A 21,505-nucleotide genomic window follows, 5' to 3' on the forward strand; every position below is an offset into this window, starting at 1 on the left:
ACCTCTCTATTTCCTTTTGAATTGAACATGAGGTGTCCCTCTTGGGATAATCCTTTGATGACTTATACAGACGAGCCTTCTACATTTTTTTTTATCGATTTTAGACTTGTAAGGTTTTTTACAGAAGCAGGCGGCAATTTTTTCTTCATATAGGTTAAAAGTAAAGCGTGCGATTTCTTCTAATTGCACCCACTTTCAATCATCCATCCTCAGGACTGTCCCTTATTCACAGCTCCCGTAACAAAGAAAAGCACTTACGGCTCCAGTGTGTTTCTTACAGGATTCAAATGGAAGAGAACCTTCCCCAGTCAGCCAGCTGTCCTCACCAATCTCATCACTCAAGAGAAACTCATTCAGCTTTTGAACACTGCAAAAGGCAAACAAGCAAGCACACAATAAGGGATAAAAATAAAACCACCACCAATGAAGTTCTACCTAAATAAACAAACTTTTCCCCCACTGTTACCATGGTAAGCAAGCCAGCTCTGAGAGTCATTTCTCAGGACCAATCGGGAATTCAGCTAGGATGCTGGGGGACTGACGGGCTCCCAGCACCTGGGGTTTTCAGCGCTTAAAATGAAAAATCTCAGAAAAACCACAACCAACTGGTCACCCTAAATGCAACCAACTCTCCTTTGCACTTTTTTTTTTTTTTTTGCAATTGTATTTCTAGTCAAAGACAATAGAATTGGAGAGGGACTTGAAACAGGGTGGTTAAAAAAAAATAACACCAACGAAGGAAGTATCATTATTCTCATTTTACAAATGAAGGGAAGTAAGGTACAGGGCAGTTAAGTAAAAACATACAGCATATAACACACGGATCATGGGTCCCTGCATACTACGCTACTTTGCTTAAGCACTACTGTATATATTGGACATATTTTCACAACCTGGCAAGGAGAGGGCCCTCTAGAATATTACTACGCAAAACGTTGGCCAAGATCAGTGGCATCAACATCACCTGGGAGCTTACTCGAAACTTAGAATCTCAGGCCCCACCCAAGACCTCCTGAGTCCAAATCTACATTTTAAGAAGATCCAGAGATGCTTCATAAGCACAGTACAGTTGGAGAAGCCCTGTTCTAGAAGAGTAATTTACAAACATTCTTTACTGTGGTCTCCAGGGTCTCCAGAGGCTGCACACAAGACCCCTTGGCCCCCTTACCCCACCCATTCTAATTTTCTCAAACCAGTGTCATAGGATCAACAGTGAAACGAATCGAAGAACACAATTTGAAAACATCCTCCCATAAATAAAATGATACACTACAGAAAAGTCTGTGAAGTTGAAAAGACAAGAAATGCTCCTTCTAGCACGCTAAGATGCTAACAGTGGGCAAACTGGCCTGGCACCTGCGGCATCACATACAGGGGAAAGATTGCCGTTAGTAGGGAACTAGAAAATACACATTTGAAACAAAAGGTTTTTTTATTTTTCATTTCAGCTTGTAGTCAAGCTAAGTGCCTCCAGACAAGTCTGCAGAGTTTGTTTTTGTGACAGACTAAACAATGAAGAAAAGTAAATTCAATTCAGTCTGTTGCCCATGAACTTTAAGCTCTTTAGCCTTGCATGTCATAGAAACCGCTTCCTTCCTTTGGAAACATAAAGGTAGATAAAATCCACTAGGGCAGTCTAACTATTAACTTCTAAATTTCATTTACAGGAAACTAAAAGAAATAATTTTTTCATTCTTTTTTTTATTGAAGTATAGTTGACTTACAATATCATGTTAGTTTCAGGTGTACAGCACAGCGATTCAGATATATATATCTACAGATATATATATATATATCTCTCTACATATATACATTCCTTTACAGATTCTTTTCTCTTATAGGTTATTAAAAAATATTGAGTATAGTTCCCTGTGCTATACAGTAGGTCCTTGTTGGTTATCGATTTTATATATAGTAGTGTTTATAGCTTAATCCATAAAAGTAATTTTTTAATTGAAGTATAGTTGATACAATATTATATAAGTTACAGGTGTACAGTATAGTGAGTCACAGTTTTTAAAGGTTATACCCCATTTATATTAATAGTTATAAAACACTGGCTATATTCCCTATGTTGTATAATACATCTTTGTAGCTTATTTTATACATAATAATTTGTACCTCTTAATGCTCTACCCTCTATGTTGCCCCTTCCCCCTTCCCTCTCCCCACTGGTAACTACTAAAGCGAACCACTTGTTCTCTGTATCTGTGAGCCTGTTTCTTTTTTGTTATATTCATGAGTTTGTTGTATTTTTTAGATTCCACTAAAATTATTGTTTAAGGAAAGCTTTGGCTGAATAATGCTCCATTTTATGTATATGCTGCATTTTGTTTATTCATCAATTGAGGGACATTTGGGTTGTTTCACTTTTTGGCTATTGTGAATAATGCTGCTATGAAGATGAATGTACAAATATCTATTCAAGTCCCTGCTTTCAATTCTTTTGGGTATACACCCAAAAGTAGAATTGCTGAATCATATGGTAATTCTATGTTTAAGTTTTTGAGCATCTGCCATACTTTTTTTCACGGTTCTGGAATTCCTGACTTCCTTAAATATATTCAAGTTATGACTACATGGCTGAACCTTGAAAACATTATGCTAAATAAGATAAGCTAGGCACACAAAAAACAGAAATTGCATAATTCCACGTATATGAGGTAGATAGAATAGTCAAATTCATACAGACAGAAAGTCAGTGGTGGTCCAGGGTCTGGAAGCAGAGGTAGGTACAAGGGGAGTTATCATTTAGTGAGTACAGAATTTAATTTGAGAAATTGAAAACGTTCTGGAGAGGGATTGTGGTGATGTTTGCACAACACTGTGAATGGACTTAATGCCACTGAACTGTACACTTAAAGCGACTTAAATGGTAAGTTTTATGTTATGTATATTTTACTGCAATTTTAAAAAGAATTTCAGAACCAAAAAAAGAAAGAAGAGCTCTGGGTTTTGTCCTATCTTTGAGTCTTTGACAGCAAAGCCTGATCCCATAGATCTGAAAGACGGTGTTAGAAATGCCTTAGGAATGGCATTTTATTCATCTTAAATGGCAGCATCCTTTCACTTCTACAGACTTTGTTATTCTGTTCCAAGGTTTAGAAGAGATGAGATTTTAAGGAGCACAACTTTGTCCATCAAAGGAATACCTTTCAGACAACCTCACACTGTGTCTCTGCACACAAAGGCAAGTATGGGGCCAAGTTCGTGTGCCTTTGTAACTAAGTCCAGCAGCTCCTGGTACACGTTACTCAATGAATGTTTGCTGAATCAATCAAAGAAGGAATAAACCAATGATTCAGACATTTAATAAGTAAGGTCAGTTGATTCAATTCTCCATTTCACTTTCTAGCACACACAAATCTTACTGAAGCTTTTATGAAATTAATGAGACCCATTCTTGCTGAATATCAGGAAGCAATGGTCCCTGAGCGTGACTGGAGCATGGGGAGAACTTCTTTGCTCTTCATAAGATCCCATCATGGAACTCCAATTACAATAAACATCGGAGGACCCAACACTGGCACTTTTCTGAATCTCACCCTCCATTTCCCCTCCCCATTCCCATTATTCCAGGCTCTCTGGCTTAGGGTCCCTTGCACTATTTTTTTTGTTTTGTTACTGTCTATCTCTCCCACTAGACTCTGAACTCTTTAAAAGTGAAAATTTTCATCTTCAGAATCTAGCCCAGTGCCAAAAATATAACATAGCAATTCCTCAAGAAGTGTCTGGTGAATGAATAGGTAATACAAAAAACATTTCCTGTTCATATGAGGGCCTTTCAGAACTCACAGAGGCAAAACAACTATGGAAAATGCATGAATCCTGACCAAGGGTGAAGTAATTTCTACCATGCTGCCAGGGTTATATTTTTAAAATGCAAATACGCTCCTACAACAGTCCTCTCCTTAAAATAACAAATGGCCACCCTGCGCCTTTCAGCATCCTTGGCGTCATCTACAGGCTGATTGGGATTTTACTCTCCAGCTTCATCTCCCAGTGCTTTCCTCATCAGGACCTTTCTCCAACTACATGCAATTACCTTTAGTCCCCAGAAGGTACCAAGATCTCTCACCTCTCTGCTCACCCCTTCCCCTTGCATACATTACTCCCTCACACAGAATGTGTTTTCCCTTTTTATTCAACTGGCCAAGTCCTACCTATTCTTTAAGATCCCATGAAGGAGTTATCACCGCCTTTAAACCTTTACTGACCGGACTGTCTCCCTTCTCCCTTGATAAGCTTCAATGAGCCTCATATGTGGCCCATGGTATTCTGTGTAGTGCTCTATCACAGCATAACATGCGTGTTGTAATTACCTTCCCTTCCCAGTCTCTCCAGCTAGACTGTGGACTCCTGTGGATTTCACTCCATCTTTCATCTTTGCCATCCCCAATGCCTAGCAAGGTACCTGAACTGCTTAATAAATGAATGTGGATCCACAGAAAGATATATCCCTGAAGCATGAAACGGAGTTCAATAAAATGGTGTTAAGTTAGTAAGATGGAGATTTGTTAAATATCTAAAATATATAGGCAATGTGCTGGGCATTTTTCATGTATTATCTCATTTAATTCTCCCAACCACCATAAGCAGGAACCATTATGATACTCATCTGATAAGTGTGGAAGCTGAGCCATAGAGGCACCAAATAATATGCTTGTGGTTGAACAATGAGTATTCCATGGCTGTGCAGGTATTGAAAACAGGTAAACTTGATACCAAACAATTCCCTGTCCTGCCTCCATCACCTTTAAGTTTAGTGTTTTACTAATTTCTCATTTGTTTAGGTAATTCATCAACGTATTTAAGGTTTTGTTACCGATGATATTTTTTCACTTTTCAAGTTTGAGTGTTTATATACAGCTTGAGTACCTTGGACAGGTGCTATGTTTTGGGGAAATAACTGATTTTGTTGCTGGCAGTTATGTGTTTTCTTGTGGAAACCATGAAAGTTTTGTAAATGTGGACCAGGTCAACCTGCGAGCATGTTCTACGATAAATATAGTAACAATTTATTTGATTGAAGGTAATCACAGTAGACTAGCCAAGGGTACTTTCCTTTGGGAGGTAAATGAGAGAAAGGACACAGAGTTATCTTCCACCAAAGCAAGGGATTAGTTTTACACATTTTTTTCCTTGGTAAATAACATCTCTGGATATAGATACTGCATTGTACATCAAGTACCAGAAACCTAAACTCAAATTATTTATAAAGGATACAATATAGCAACTTAACCTTTTCCTCCAGAAAAGCAAAACACATAAACTATTTTCTTACAAGTAAAGCAAAGAGGACAAGTAAAGCAAGCATCATGAAAAAAATCACTAATTCAAATATTTTAATATTTTAGAAACTAGTGACTTTCCTACTTTTCTTCATTTCTTCCCTCCGTTTTGCAAATGCAGACGAACACATCACCATAAAAGGTCCAGAAAACTCAAATGATGTGGGGTGCTGGGGTTACTAGGAGATAACCTGAATCTTAACTGCCTCTTTCTTGCATTTTATTATGTATACATAAGATCCCACCCAGTGAGCACCACAAAAGACAATTTTGTCTAACAAGCTAAACATTTTTAAAAGAAAGCATAGAATTTTCTCGAAGCAACGAATTTTACATGGCATGGAATTTTCCTCCAGCAGAGAAGTTTACACACATCTCTTACAGGCGCACGTAACACAAGTCGCGGAGTATGCTGCACCCTATTCTAACCCACCAAATTTCTGAATGCATTTCAGAGTGTAGCAAAGAACTTATGACTTCCACAGTCCTGAAGAGGAGGTTTCAAAATCAGCTAACCAAAGTCTCCGATTATAAACAGGCTGCTCAACTCGCTGTGGGCCAACTGGCATTAAAGCCTGGTCACGGGTTCCCAGGCAGAGGAAATGCCAAGCCCAGTCCACACTGGGAAAGACGCTCATTTGGGTTCCGAGAACCGGCACACAGTGGGAAAAAGGACTGGCCTCCTCTGTTGACTGGTCATCTCCCTAGGACCCACAAATCAACCACTGAAATTCATTTTAGAGAAGCAAGTTTTTATAAGCTGATTCTATTTGGCCTATGGCTTGGGAAATCTGGAGCTGAGCCCTGAAAACAGACTGGTCTTTATCAAACTGGCAAGTGCCTTTTCCCTGGAACGTACAGAAGAGAGAGTGCTACGCAGAAATATACGGTGACTACGATCCACCCTCAGCTTTACTAGGATTTACTACAGCAGGACTGTATACTATGGACTTGGGGAAACCCACACTCCTAGATGTATTAATTTTCTTTCACAGTAACTCTTAAAAGTCCTTTCGGTGCTTGGTAACCTCCTGATTTCAGAGGACTGATCTATTCTTAGTTATCAACTGCTTTCTATTTGACTTGTAGCACAAAGTCAAATTCAATTAAAAAGGCAACCGTGAGAGGGACAGCTATTAAGTGGAGAAAATGAAAATAAGAACCAAAATAGCAGACTCTGGCCATTTATCAGTTTTATTGTTTGAAGTCGCTTCCCTTCCAGAGCACTGCCTAATTTGGAAGTGGTGCTACAGAAATCAGTCAGTGATCCGTACAAGTGTTTCAGAAGTCAGAACAATAAGAAAATGAGGGCAGATGAGGTCAGAGGGCCTGAGCTTTAAACTCTTAACAGCTCCAGAATCTGTTACTAACAGCATATCTTACAGAATAGGATCGAAATCTTGTTAAGGTATTAGTGTAAAAAATCAGAACCTGGTTTATAGTAAGATAAGGTATATGAATTTTAATGATATTTGGTATCAAGTCTTTGTTAAGCCAATATAAACGATTGCCTAAAACTAGAGGTTCTGGTATCTTGAATATTCAAAAATAGTTTGCTTAACAATACATAGACATTGGGAAAGTATTTCATTTTAAAGGACCTTACAATAGATGCTCTACATTGCTGTTATGACAACACTATGCTTAGTATATTTAAGGCCTCAATTTTCCAATTTTCCTTCTGTATTGAAACATCTTGGCATTTCTTTCAAAGGCCAGATATAAATATGATAATGACTGTTTATGAAACATGCTGAGGTTTTATAAGGTTTATAAGACCTTATAGCAAAAAGCAAAATACCACTCTAAGACTACCTTGTTTATAATATAGACTGAAACATAGCTACGGCACTACAGCACATACAGGGTAGCATAATATAGTATGGTAACATATTTATTATATAATACAAGTAAAAATGGTGGGGAAATGGTCATTATCAGACCACGTCTATTTTTATGGGAAATTGTGAGTCTGACATAAAGTCTACACTGCTTAGCAACCTATAGAAGTACACTTAAAATTAACAAAACACTGCACTCAGTTTTGCAAAGTTTTTTCCATTTTCAGAGACTGTGAGCCTGGATTTTTTTTTTTTTGGCCAAATTAAACTAAAATTAAAACAGAAAATATGTATTGATATGAACATTCTCCATCACTGCCGGTAAAAACATAAACTGGCCCAGCTTTGCTGGAAAATATTATGGCCATATTCATTACAAAAAACTTAAAAATCTGTACACATTTTGACCTACGTCTCCTTCAATGGAAAACATCATGGCCATACTCATCAAGGGCATTAAGAAGATGCATCTATTAGAACAAGTATCACCACTTCTAGAAATCTGACTTTAGAAAATAATCAGAGAAAAGTTTAAAGATAAAAAGATGCTTCTCTCAAATGTAATTTACATTATTTATGTTACACGGGTGAAAACAGAAACATTCTAAATGTCTAAGAAAGAGGTAACCATTAAGTAAATTAGAATACTTCCCAACAATGGAATATCATGTAGCCAATAAACGTAATGTATTATGGTCTTAATGAGGGGAAAATTAACCCTCCAAAGTTCAAAATTTTTATTTTAGAATAATTATTTTTATATGAAATAGATAAAAGACTGAAAGGTAGCATACCAAAATTTTAACAAGTTATCTCTGGGCAGTGATTTGGATGTTCTTTTGATACTTTTTCTAACTTACTACCATGAACAGATAGCATTTCTATAATCAAGCAAAGAACTCCAGACATTCCAGCACATACCTGATGATGGCTTTGACGGCAAACCTGACCACAGTGGAGAGCAGGAAGAGAGGGGTGACCAGGATGTGGAAGAGAGACAGTGAAGCAAAGGCCTCCGCAGGTTTGAGATTGTTCCCGCTGGCATACGCATGCGTCACAAATGTCTGTGCATAGAAAGGATTTTAGAGAAAGCTAGAGAAAGGTTCACAAATACTTGTTCAATTTTACAAGCCTAACAAATTCTACTATGCCAATATGTCCATTGCAACTCTGAAAAATATAATACAATTACTTCATCCGAATCACTCCCTAAGAAAAATAACACTTGCTATTGGTAGAGTACTTAATGGTTTACATTCATTCTAGCAGTAAACTTGTGAAAGGGGCAAAACAGATTCTATTGACGGATTAGAAAATTAACTTCTGTCAGATTACTGAGATGGGGGAATAACCATGAGAGAATCCAGAGTTCTTAACACCTACTCAGGCTCTTTCCAACCAATACTAAATTTTCTGAGAGAAAAAAGGAAACATTCCAATGTTTTAGGGTCTCTATTGTAGATCTTTCCTAAAATCGCCAACAATGGTGTCCAAGGCAGACTTGTTTACAAATATTTCTAAGTATAATACTAGTTCCTGGGTTTGTCCTTTTTGTTTGAAATATAATGTAATCATTTAACATTTTCCAGTTGTTGATCTAGCACTATCTTGTAAGAATGTCCAGGAACCAGGTCATGGAGGTTAGGACAGTAAAATTTCAACCTCTGCTAATTTTGCTCCCCAGGATACATCTGGCAGTGTCTGGGGATATTTTTGATGGTACTAACGGCATCTAATAAGAAGCCAGGGATGCTGCTAGACATCCTAATGCAGAGGACAGGTTCTCACAACAAAGAATTAATTATTGGGCCCAAAAAGGTCCACAGTGCCACGGATGAGAAACCCCGGATTAGAACTATCACGATGGAGACAGCAAAGAGAAAACTGAAGGTGAGGTAATATATGTTACCACCCACCCATTCTTGTTCCTAAGTCATTTCTGAACACTGACTTAAGTCCATTTCTTAAGGTAAGAAAAAGTGGCTTACAGCAAGAACAGCTGCTATGGGAATTGCCGCGTTCATGAAGACTGTGGAAAGAAACCAAATACATTAGTTTCAGTGAACTGTGAGACATTTCAGTAACTTTAATTAATCATCAATTATTACTCTAACTTTCCTTGAAGACAGGAAAGACCAAGTACATTAAGTAACATTTTTGTCTTGAGTCCACAAACATTTCCCAGTTGGTATTTCCTGGTTCACAGTTGTGAACTCCCATAGGTGAGACTTAACCAGAAAATGTGAAAAATTATTTTTTTTATGAAATGTTACAAAGAGCAAAATTTAGATAAAGTTATTAGAATTTAACACATATGCATTCTTCAGAGTATTCACGGTCTGTATTTTGTTTGGTCCACTAAACTAACTTAAAAACATAAAAATTGGGATATTACACAGATAAAAAGAATTCGACATCACGTGAAAAATCTCCTTCCAGCAGTGATATTAATTTTCACTTATAGACCTTTTGTTTAATAAAATAGCTCCATATCCTGGGCCCTCTGCTTGTTTAAATATCTCTCCAGGAATATATTGCACTATCACTTGACAAACATAATATGCAGAACTGAAATGAGAAAAACTCATATTTAGGCTAAAATACTAGCATTTGGAAGTAATAGGAAAAATAAAAAGCCAAGTTGATGATTTGTAGTTATTTTGTTATAAACCATAGAGTTTTAGGAACGGAAGACCAAAAAGTAACTGCATTGTTGGTAACAGGGCCAGGCAATGGCAGAGCAAGAACTATAATCTAGTTTTCTTGATGCTCAGAAGACAGTCCATCTAAAAACTATCACCAGCTCTCATGATCCGCTCTCATGAACTGTCCTTACCACTGTGTACAGACTCAGCCTGTGCTTCTGAAGGTCCAGAGGTGGCTTAGCTATCAAATCTGAATTCTTGTACGGCACCAGCAATCCAAACACGGCTCTGAGACTCATAACAGTACAGATGAGGAATCATGTTTCTGTCTTCACCTTTCTCTGGCTATTATTACCTTTTTTTCCTAAGTGTATTTCATTCTTTTCCTCCACATCATGATTTATAACTCATTCTAAATATCTTTAAATAAGTAATCTCCTCCTGATGAGGAAGAGTGAGAGCAGTTGCTATTTTACTAAAACCTATTTATTTGGCACTCTGCACCCAGTGCAGGTTATCAGGGACCCTTCCTACATCATCATAAAGATGAGGGTGAGACGCCCGAGGTCACACAGCTGGGCTCCTCAGACCGTACTCACCACCACTTCACTCTGCCACTACTCAACAACTCACAATTACTGAGGTATGATGGGAGTACCTTCTCCTATTTAATGATTACAACTACCCTGCGCAATAATGAGGAAACAACTTAGGAAAGATGAGTAACAGGCAAGATTCCAAACTAGGAGATGACAGAGCTTGGATAAAACCCAGACCTTTCTAGTCAAAAGCTTCATGTTCTTCCCACTTCTCCATATAAAACTCTATCAAAGTGAAGAGAGAAAAAATAAAACCGTATCCTTGTCTTTCGCCAAAAAATGAAATCCATGAACAGCACATGACCATTTGGCAGTGGAGATTAGGAAATGATTTAACAGAATCTCTTTTGCCCTCAGATATGATCTCCAGTGGCAAGAACACTGATCATAGAGATGGACCTTCAGTTTTATTAGTATTTATCCTGTTTAACTTTGCTTTTCAATATTTTCCGATACCACAGATTGAGCGCTTTTATGTTTCAGGTGCTTTTCTAAACACATTACATACATTATCTTATTTAATTCCCCCAGGTATGCTTAATACTGCCCAACTTCCTGATGAGGAAACCAAGACGCCACCAAATGCCAACCAAGGATGTATAGCAGACAAGTTGCTGAGGCAGGATTTCATTTCAGATCAGCCTGCACTCTAAGACCCAACAGTAACCACTATGTTATACAGTTGACATTTTTCTTTCTTTCTTTCTTTTCTTTTTTTTGGTCTAAACTTACGGTACTCTGCAAATACTATTTACAAACTATTTTTAACAGTGACAGAAGAGTGCCACGTCCACTGCCTCATTTGACCCTCACAATATACCTGTGAGAAAGGTATTATTCTTATTACACCAATTTTTAGAGGAGAAAACTGAGGGAGGTTATTGAACACTAGCCCACTTGCCAGGTGCGTTATACAAAACAATGAGTAGGAAGCCCTGGATGTAGTGCCTGGAATAGAGTCAATCAACAAGTCAATCAACATTTGCAGCATTCCTTAGTCTATTCTAATCCTTACTACAATCCTACATGGTAGATTGTTATTTTCCACTGTCACACATGAAAAAATTGAGGCTTGGAGGATAGAAATAGTAACTTGGTCAAAGCCATACTGCTATGAAGTGGCAGAATTGAGATTTAGAGCCAGGTCCATTCAACTCAGATAATGGAAGCTCTTCACCACCACCAACACCACACGTAACCAAATTGGAAAACTTGGAAGTGGTGTTAAGTGGAACTTTACACGACTGATACAAGAATTCCTGCTGCCTATAATCATAAAAACATGATTATGCGTTTTCACCATCATGATTTCTTGTTTTTCTTTTCAGTATGGCCTCCTCTGTCCTCTTCTCTTTTGTCTCTGACTTTCAAACACCAACCCAAATCTTACATAACTGGGTTAAGGTGAGTTAGCAACCCACCCCTGCCATTTAGTAGCTGGATGATTTGGGGGAAATTCAAGTTACTTAAGCTCTCTCCACCTTAATCTTTTAATTTGCAAAATGAAGGTAATAACAGAATTAAAATCTTTGGGGAATTCCCTGACGGTCCAGTGGTTAGGACGCTGCACTTGCAATGCTGGGGCCTGAGTTCGATCCTGGTCCTGGCCAGGGAACTAAGATCCTGCAAGTCATGTGGCGTGGCCCAAAAAAAAAGAATCAAAATCATTGGGCTGTTGTGAGGATTAAATAGGACGATATATGTAAAGCTACTTATGGCAATAATTGGCTGAGTATCTCAATATATTTTTGTTATTATCATTATTATCATCATTATTTCTGGCTGTATCCATCCTCGCCACGAGAACTTCAGTCCACTGCAGAGAGAAATATATTGTAGGAGCCAGCAGCTTAGAGCACTATCATATAAGCAAGTGAATATCAATCATTCCATCTTCTAGCGTTTTGACACCATATTAGCAGTGATGCGGAGCTGGAAGATAAATCTCCTCCCCATTTCATTTCTAATGTATCCAGCATTAGGGCTAGAATAAATGAGCTATATAAACCAAATATTTTCCTTAAATCCATTTCACAAAAGTAATGTTTATAATCTCTAAGGACTCAAGTAGTTTAGAATTCAAAGGAAACAATCTATAAACCTTCAAAACTTTAAGTTGTTGGAGGTCTGGGGAACAATAGAAATGAGCAAAACTGACACACAAACTAAATCAAATATTAGTGAGAGTAGTTTGGCTAAGTTCAGAAGAATTGTACTAACACGAACTCATTATTCTTGAGAGCATTCAGTGTCACTCTCTGAGAAAAAAAAAACAATAATATTTTTGTAGCAATTGCTTTTTAAAAATTAGAGTTGTGGAGAAAATGCTTTGTATTTAAAAAGGTTTGAAAGTGTATTGGAAAAGAGGATTTTATGTGAATGCAGTTTGGCTTCTTTCAACTGGAAATGCTGACACTGTTTTCTCCTCAATTTTCAAAACTGGCATTTCACATGCAATCTTCGAGGAAACATAGTAACATAAACTCCCAAAGAGACAGGGAAGACAACCTCACATAATTTTTAAGGATGTCTGGGGACAAGAAGATCAACAGTATTACAGTCAAATCAATTTAAATAAATGTTTACTGAAAACCCATGATGCATCCCAACTGTAACTGATAAGAGGGTTTCAATTATCAGTACTACTAATCATCACCATCCCCATTTTACAGATGAAGAAACCAAGGATTTCGGATGTCAAGTAACATGGCAAAGACACACATTTGTAAAGAACTGAATTCAGGTCTACTTGACTCTTAGCTTGTCCTAACTCTGCTCTTTAAATTTAAATAACCTCGCGTGGCTAGCGGCTATTGGACCACACAAATGGAGAAAATAAATGGACTTCCTCTGAAGCCCAGAATGCCTCAATGATCACAAGTTAAAGTGAACAGACCACATGTTTTTCGGTGGTCCTCAGAGCAACAGCAACTTACTGGAGAGTGATGTATAAAGAGCAAAGGTTTTGAGACTGGATAGTTCTTTCATTCTTGTTTCTTCCACACTCTTGCAAAAGATGTGCTCCCAGGCGTACAACTTTAGAAGTTTGATGCCTTTCAGTATTTCATTTGTTTTCTTCAGTCTCTCAGTGGAATAATCCTATAAAAGAAAGGAATAAAAAACAATGCAAGCTGCATCCAAGTGAATCAGAGAGGCAACACCACATGCTAGATAGGGATTGAGGAGAGCGTGATTTCTGCCTGGCTCTGAGTCTAATGATGGCTGTGAGATTCCCGGGAGAAGCAATGAAACTCTCTGTACTGCTGCCTCCAGTGTGAAAATGAAGAGTTGAATGAGACGGCCTCAAATTTCTTTCCACCTAAAAAAACTGTTTATGCCTCTCTTGCTTTGGTTTAAATAAAAGCAGTTTCTTAAGTTTCACATGATTTCCTTGAATAATATCTGCAGATAACACACACAGACATGTAGGGAAATGATAAAGAGGCTTCCAATGGCTCCTTCTAATATCTGAATCATTTCTTTCTCCCCTCAGAACTATCCCTCATACTTAGGAAAAGAGAAACAATGAATATAAGAAAAGTCAGTCTGCTTCTGATTTGGGAATGTGAGGGTACAGTACTGTGTGTGCTCACAGTGAGTCTTCATAAGACACTTATTGAAACCAAGGCTATTGTTTTTAACGTCAAGAAATCTCCACCTCCTTCTTCATAAGCTCTTGTGTAAGGCCTAACTTAGAGGTACTGATTGCTAACCACTTGGATTAACTGTAAAGAGATGTGTGGCAGATCCAAAAGCCTCTCTTTTGTCAACTGTTTCAGTTTCCTCCAAATCTTACATTAGAATTACTAGGAAAGTGCAACATCACCTGTGAACTCTCAAAAGGATCCGCAGAGTGGCAAAAGGCTGATAGGAGGAAGCAAAAGCAGCAAATGATATGATTTTTTTGGAAGTATAGCTGATTTACAATGTTGTGTTAATTACTGCTGTACAGAAAAGTGGTTCAGCTATACATATACACATTCTTTTTTTATATTCTTTTCCATTATGGTTTCTCATAGGATATTGAATATAGCTCCCTGTGCTCTACAGTAGGACCTTGTTGTTTATCCATTCTATGTATAAATGCTACATCTGCTAACCCCAAACTCCCACTCCATCCCTCCCCCAACCCCTCCCCTTTGGCAACCATCAGTCTGTTCTCTATGTCCCTGATTCTGTTTCATAGATAGGTTCATTTGTGTCATCTTTTAGATTCCACATATAAGTGATATCATATGATATCTGTCTTTCTCTCGCTGACTTACTTCACTTCGTATGATAATCTCTGGCTGCGTCCATGTTGCTGCAAACGGCATTAGCAAATGATCTGATTTTATTCACCCTTTTGTCTCTTGAGGGTCTTAAGGGCCTATCAATGACTGCTTTGGTGAGTGAACGAATCAGTATGAATGGCTAAATGAAAGTCAGATGTTGGTTTGTCATGTCCCCTCTTTGTGTCCCTCTTCCACACCTTTCTGTATTCGTGTCCTGGAGTAAAGAGGGTAGATGGCTCAGACAGAAATAATAAGGAACCTCGTCAGAAGCGGCAGAAAAACAAGTGATAAAAACCACTTGTGTGACATGAGACTTGCTTGTCACGGTAGAAACACCAACTTGGGAAACAGTCCACCAGTGGCAGCATCCCTACACTTCACGCCTGATTTACAGACCGCCTTGCTCATATTTAATCAAACTTTATTTCTAAACATGCTGTCAACAATTTTATTATTTGCAAATATTTCTTTAAAAGAAGCCAATTCTTGCTCAAATAAAATGATTTCATGGCAAATTGAAGCCAGAAAGGGTCAATAATGAAGCTTTTTCTTGCTTGCCAAGTTGACCACGAACATACTCAGGCAGAGCAGCTGCCACTGAAACACTTCAGTGTAACTCCATAGCTCATCACATGGTCTGATTCAACCCTAGGGACATTTAATTTCAGAAGCGCCAAATCTGACCCTTTATTTGTTCCTCGATCCATTTCTCCCATGTCAGTAATTGGCATCCAATGTACGTGTAATCTAAAGTACCCGTAAGTGCGTTCTCTAGTACCCGTAAGTATAGGTAAGTGACCTACAAGAAGATCCAAAGCCTCATCACATCATGACTTGTGAAAACATCAGGCATTGGGATTCTTGCATTTATAGTCTAAGACCATTCCGTCTTAGATGTCAAATCCACTTTTAAAAATTGTTGAGCAGCCCAGAAATTTCCCATTTGCTGCCTAAGAACTGAAATGAAATATAATGATTTCCAAATAATCCTGAGTGGTATGTATTAATTTCCTATATTTTAAAAATAAAACCGCATGACTAGATTTTCCTAATAAAGTTTCCAAAAGATGTTACTTACAAGAGTGCTCTTCTGAGCCTCTGCCAACTTTGTAGCAATGAAGTACTGAATGGGCGCCAGGAGCACAATGACAGCAGCACCAACCAACGCGCTGGACCCAAGCAAATTGTAGAGCAGAATCACGCCCATTATGATCTAGCAGGGAAAATACAAGGCAAGGGGAAAAAGAATAGGGGTGTGGGGACCACTGCATGAAAGGAAGGATTTTTTTAGTGAAATTACAGTGTTTCTTAATTATTAGATTAAGTGTATTTGGAAGTCAGCTCAACTGTGACAGCTGAGTTTTACTATGATTTATCTGGCGAAGGCTAAATAGCTGGAATTTATTTTTAGTGTCATGATGTGTGCAACTGGTACCGAACCAATTTACTGCACGAAGTTGCAGAGGGGTCCCAAGGAGGCTTTCAACCTGAAACAGGCTTAAAATTTTTAAAAGAACACAAGATTTTTCTAGAAAATGTTGTCACCCGCCATAAATTTAACATCCCATATTCTCTTGAACTGTATTAGCTTTTCAAGGCAAGGGGGATAGAAAGTAAGAACCAGCATCATCATGTAAGAGAACAAGATAGTTGTTTGTGGACTAAGTGATCTGAGCTCGTCAGCTCCTCAATGACCCCAGAAGTCACTTAATGACAAAAAGGGTAGGTCTAACTAAAACCGTGGAGAAGCTAATGCTGGTGCCCCATCTTACCTTACTTCCCTTTTTAAATTTATTTCCCAAACCGAAGACTGAACCATGTAGGCCTAGCCTCTCCAGTTTGTCACCTTCTTCTTTTAAAACTCAGGTTTTAACCCTGTTATCTTCTCTTGTTGTTGTTTTTTTTTTCAATTTCCCAATAGCTCAGTTTATCACAGCTCAAGATGTCAACTAATGAATTGTATCCATCCATACAGTTAAAGCCTTTAACCATGCCTATATGCCAATGATAACAGCTTATTAGTGACCTTCTGGAGGCAATGGCACATTAGTTTAGTGACTAATCAATTAGGCTCTTTGGGAATTCCAATCAAAATGAAAATTCCCTTCAGGTCACCTCTGATGCAGTCATTTAGAGGCAGCCTGGAATTTTTGATGCATTTTAAATTACACCATGTAGGCAGCTACCTAGTTGATCTGTGTATAAACACATTTTGATAAAATAAAGCACATTCTAAATCTTTGTGCCAAGCACTGTGAATGATATACACATGGATTTGGATTTCCATTACGAATGAAAAAACGAACAATAAATTTTAAAACTGATATCTTCTTGTTCTTATTTCCTCTGCAAATAAGAATCTTACTTATATTGACCTACCTGAACAGGCATAGCCCATAGATTGGGACACAGGAACAAGAACCACATGAGTTGATTGGTTTCAATGGCAACCAAGTTATTGATCTGACCCAGGGTCATCTCACCCATGGATAAATTAGATGTAGAAAGCCGCAGGATTTTATTGTATATCATGGCCTGAAAAAAAAAGAAATGTACTTGAAGCTCTAAACTTAATAATCAACATTATGCTTATTTTCATTGAAAAAAATAACTTTTTAAAAATTTTTGAAAAAAAGGAGAAAAACCCTATAATGCCATCTTCTTAAGTCAACCATTATTTTCATTTCAGTATTGTTACTTTCAGTCCTCAACTAAAGAGAAACTTATTTTTTCTTGTGATATAATCTAAACATATATTCAAATTTAAACATAATCTCTGGAACAAATAGTAACAGAAATAAATAAATGCAAGATTTCAAAATATTTTAATATATTATTATAAGTATTATTTTTAATTCTCAGTGGGTTTATTAATTAGCTCTGTGGTTCTTTTTTATTCATTAGATCCTAGAAGTGTTGATGTCATAATATCACAGTGAAAATGGAAGGAAAAAACTAAACTGAAGCCTCTACCATTCCTATCACTGGATGGTATGTGGCATTTTCAAGAGGCCAAGATCATTCAAAGCTTGTACGTACCAGCAGGGCTCCACGGAGATTAATGCCAGTCTCTATGGTTACATAGTAGGAAGCCTGCAAAAATGTCCTTTGCAGAATAAGAGCCAAGAACAGAAGAACTGCTAGAACATAGGCATTTTCAAGAAATTCCTTTGATGAGAGGGTTTCTGAAGTCTTATCCCAAAAGAAAAAAAGATATAAATTAAAACTGTTCATATACTGGTATACAGTTTGCATGCATTAAACAATACATGGTTGTTAAATATAAAAATTCAATGTCTATAGTACAGCGATGGAATGAGCCACAGCAAGGCAATTTTGGGTTTTCCTCATAATATCCACAGATACAAATACAAACCCGTTCAATGTAAAAATTCCCAAATTGATGATTAAGATGGCTGGAAATGCCTGAAGGCATTTGTAGGAAAAAAGGTATATTAAAAATTTTTTAAGTTGAATACATTTTCTACAAAGATATAGTCTACCTTAGTTAACTGGAAAATAGTAAACCAAGATAGAAGTTAGTTTAGACTGTAATTTAGAAGTAGAAGCTAAAAGCTGATAGTCGGTCAGAAAGACCAATGGGACAAAAATAAAATTTCCAAGACCAATGAAACTAAAATACAATTTCCATAGCCTTATTAATTTAAAATAATTCTACAGAGTTGACTTTTTCTGATCTTCATCTATCTGAATTCATATAATGAAATAAATTATAAAATACATAATTTGGCTATTTATTTCACCCACATGACACTTTCAGTGACAAAACACAACTTATGAAAAACTGTTTTAGTCAGATTATGACTTAAGTCATCATAAGAATATACAGATTGATTGCTTTTTGTTTGTAACTAGCATATGGTAACTTGTTTGTTAGAAGTAAGGGAAAAGCAACACTCAAATCAACACATGTCAATTTGGGCACGCTTCAGTTTTTATGGTTTAGATCCGTTAAATTCTACTTCTGGTCCCCTTCCTCTTCTTTCCTGGGGATACGTACAAATGTGTAAGTGTCTTCCTTCTCAGAAAAATACATGGTTAATATGTGTAAGGGAGAGGGATGATGGAATTCTATGTGGAATTCCGATATCTGTATGTAAATCAGGTTACTAGGGACAAAACATCACAAACGTGTATTCAATGGTAAAATATCTGGTTCACCTCTATTACAATTGAGCACTAATATATGCAAGGAACTGGGCTAAGCATTGTGGGCACAAATGGGAACTGTTCTTAGTTGCTCTGTTTAAAAGAGCTCACAACCTAGAAAGGTAAGTATATCCACAAATAACCTGCTTCATTATAAATAGCATTTATGGTAAGTGTCAACGCAAAGTGAACAACGTGTTAGAAGGGTACCAAGGAGAGTCAAATTCCAACGAGGACAAGCAGAAAAAGTTTCACCGAAGATGCAGCATTTACTGCAGGCTTTGAAAATGTGTACAATTTTAATAGGTAAAGAAGGGCTTCCCTGGTGGCGCAGTGGTTGAGAGTCCGCCTGCCGATGCAGGGGACGCGGGTTCGTGCCCCGGTCCGGGAGGATCCCATATGCCACGGAGCGGCTGAGCCCGTGAGCCATGGCCGCTGGGCCTGCGCGTCCGGAGTCTGTGCTCCGCGACGGGAGAGGCCACAGCAGTGAGAGGCCCGTGTACCGCAAAAAAAAAAAAAAACAAAAAGGTAAAGAAAAGAGGACAGGAAATTAGATTGAGAGAATAGAAAAGGAAAATTGATTCATCGGGACTAGAGTTTCTATATGTGAAACTAGGGAAATCAACTCTTATTTTAGAAAGAAACTAGGTGGGAAGTTCATGATGCAGACTTTCTTAAGAACAGGAAATACAAGATATAAATTTATAACAGCAAATAATTTATACTATATAGTCCCCAACAGTAACATAATATCTAATAAAAGTATAATGTGACTGGCCCTGATAACTGTGAAACAGGATGATGGCTTTTACTATATAGGAAAAGATAAAAGTACACACTACAAATCACATTGCCGATATCATTGGTCATAGGCCTCTAAAAAAGTGACTCAGCCACCCTCATGTACTCATGCATGAAAATTCTTTACAGAATTGCTATAAAGATCTAATAAAATAATCAATATGAAATTTCTGAGCATCGTTTCCAGCACACAGTAAACGCTTATTAAATGTTTATAGTCTCTGAATCTGAGAAATAATTTTGCTGGCCACATCCATTCATTGAATACATACACTCATGTTTTTCTCTACAAGGAAAATTATTGTTTTCTTTCTTTTAAAAAGCATTCAATTCTCTGTAAATAAGCCTGTTTGAATGGCTCATAAAACTGCATTTAAAAAAAGTAGCAAGTATAAAGAAATTTGCCAATAATACGTTTCCTTTCAAAAGCACCACAAACTTACTCCTGTTGTGTTATTTGTCCCATTCTGGGTTTCATTCACACGTTGAACTATTCCAGAAATACAGAGAGGTCCAGCAAAACCCAGTAAGTCAGCAAGATAACGAAATGTGCTACTAAGTAGAATTGGTCTCCCGAAAGCTGTGTACATTGCTAGCCATATAGATGGAGTCCGATTCGGATGCTCGGCCACTTTTTTCTGAAAGAAAAAATAAACACCTTGAGGAACCATAATAAAATAATAGAGCAGCAATTAATCCTAGGAACTATGGACATCTCTTCCAATATTTCTTATATTTTAAAAGATTAAAAATAAATGTTACTGAATCCCTTTCAATATGGTACATATAGTCTGGTATCCTTGCATCCTTTGTAAACAATAACTACTGAATGTGTTTTAATGAAATAGAGAGAATGAAGAGTAACCAGGCCAGTTTTTCACACATTTTGTATTATTTTTCGTTGTCAAAGGATGATCCCAAATTCTTAAGACCAAACTAATTTTAATTCCCTTTGATTTAGAAAATGAATAAATTTGTCATGAATATTACCAAATAACACTGTATGGAAAAGAAAATAGTAAAATACAAAGGTCCAGGTTATTGACAGTCTAGTTAACATTTCTGAAGTCACCAGATCACAAGAGATTCACCTATCAAGTTACAAGCTAAACAAAAGAGATCATCCAACTTCAAATTGTTTCTTCTCCAGGTATTTCCCATCTCCATAAATGGGGGTCAATAATTTTTTAAAAGTTACATTAGACTTGTGTTTCCTAGTTATTCCTCAAAGAAATGCAGAATGAAGAATGGCATATTTGCTTAAGCCAACTCATGGCTTCACACTTCTATAATCATGTGCTGAAAAGATTTTAAGACCTGAACAATTATAATTACATCTTGGAGAGGAAGTAGATAGAGTTTCTTCATTGTGGCAAAGAAGCTAACTCAATGCATTACAGTTCAATCGTGTTTCATATTCAACTCCCTGTGAGATGAATAATTCAGTTATTTTTTAAAGTTTACTGATAAAAGACATTAACACACTGAGTTCAAGTGACTCTGTATTATAAAGAGCAGTCAGAAAATTTAAGCTATGCTTAGGCTATAGCGTTCATCTTTGCTTTAGAAAAGAAGTTTTTAAAATATTATGAAGGGCTTCCCTGGTGGCACAGTGGTTGAGAGTCTGCCTGCCGATGCAGGAGACACGGGTTCGTGCCCCAGTCGGAGGGGCTGGGCCCGTGAGCCATGGCCGCTGAGCCTGTGCGTCCGGAGCCTGTGCTCTGCAATGGGAGAGGCCACAACAGTGAGAGGCCCGCGTACCGCAAAAAAATATATATATATATTATGCAATACTTTTCCCAGAGGTGAAACCAGAGAGGTGACTCAGGTTCGTTTGTAGTAACCATTTCCTGCAATATTAATTTCATAACACACATTTTTGAC

At 37.4% G+C, this 21,505-nt stretch overlaps 1 protein-coding gene across 3 annotated transcripts in view; it reads right to left on the reverse strand.

Moving 5' to 3' along the window:
- Positions 1-21,505, reverse strand: part of ABCC9 (ATP binding cassette subfamily C member 9) — a 154,058-nt gene that overhangs the window by 111,585 nt on the left and 20,968 nt on the right. For 2 of the 3 annotated variants that reach the window (XM_060024418.1, XM_060024417.1), the window contains exons 9-16: positions 20,065-20,259; positions 17,690-17,842; positions 17,030-17,185; positions 15,729-15,863; positions 13,313-13,475; positions 9,121-9,161; positions 8,054-8,196; positions 259-367 (exon numbers count right to left, since the gene is read on the reverse strand). In XM_060024418.1, coding sequence (XP_059880401.1) covers positions 259-367; positions 8,054-8,196; positions 9,121-9,161; positions 13,313-13,475; positions 15,729-15,863; positions 17,030-17,185; positions 17,690-17,842; positions 20,065-20,259 — 1,095 coding nt within the window. The remainder of the gene's footprint in view (positions 1-258; positions 368-8,053; positions 8,197-9,120; positions 9,162-13,312; positions 13,476-15,728; positions 15,864-17,029; positions 17,186-17,689; positions 17,843-20,064; positions 20,260-21,505) is intronic. The other variant, XM_060024419.1, reaches the window with a different exon arrangement.

The sequence above is a fragment of the Delphinus delphis genome, chromosome 11 (genome assembly GCF_949987515.2).
Source record: "Delphinus delphis chromosome 11, mDelDel1.2, whole genome shotgun sequence".
In the NCBI taxonomy this organism is placed as follows: Eukaryota; Metazoa; Chordata; class Mammalia; order Artiodactyla; family Delphinidae; genus Delphinus; species Delphinus delphis.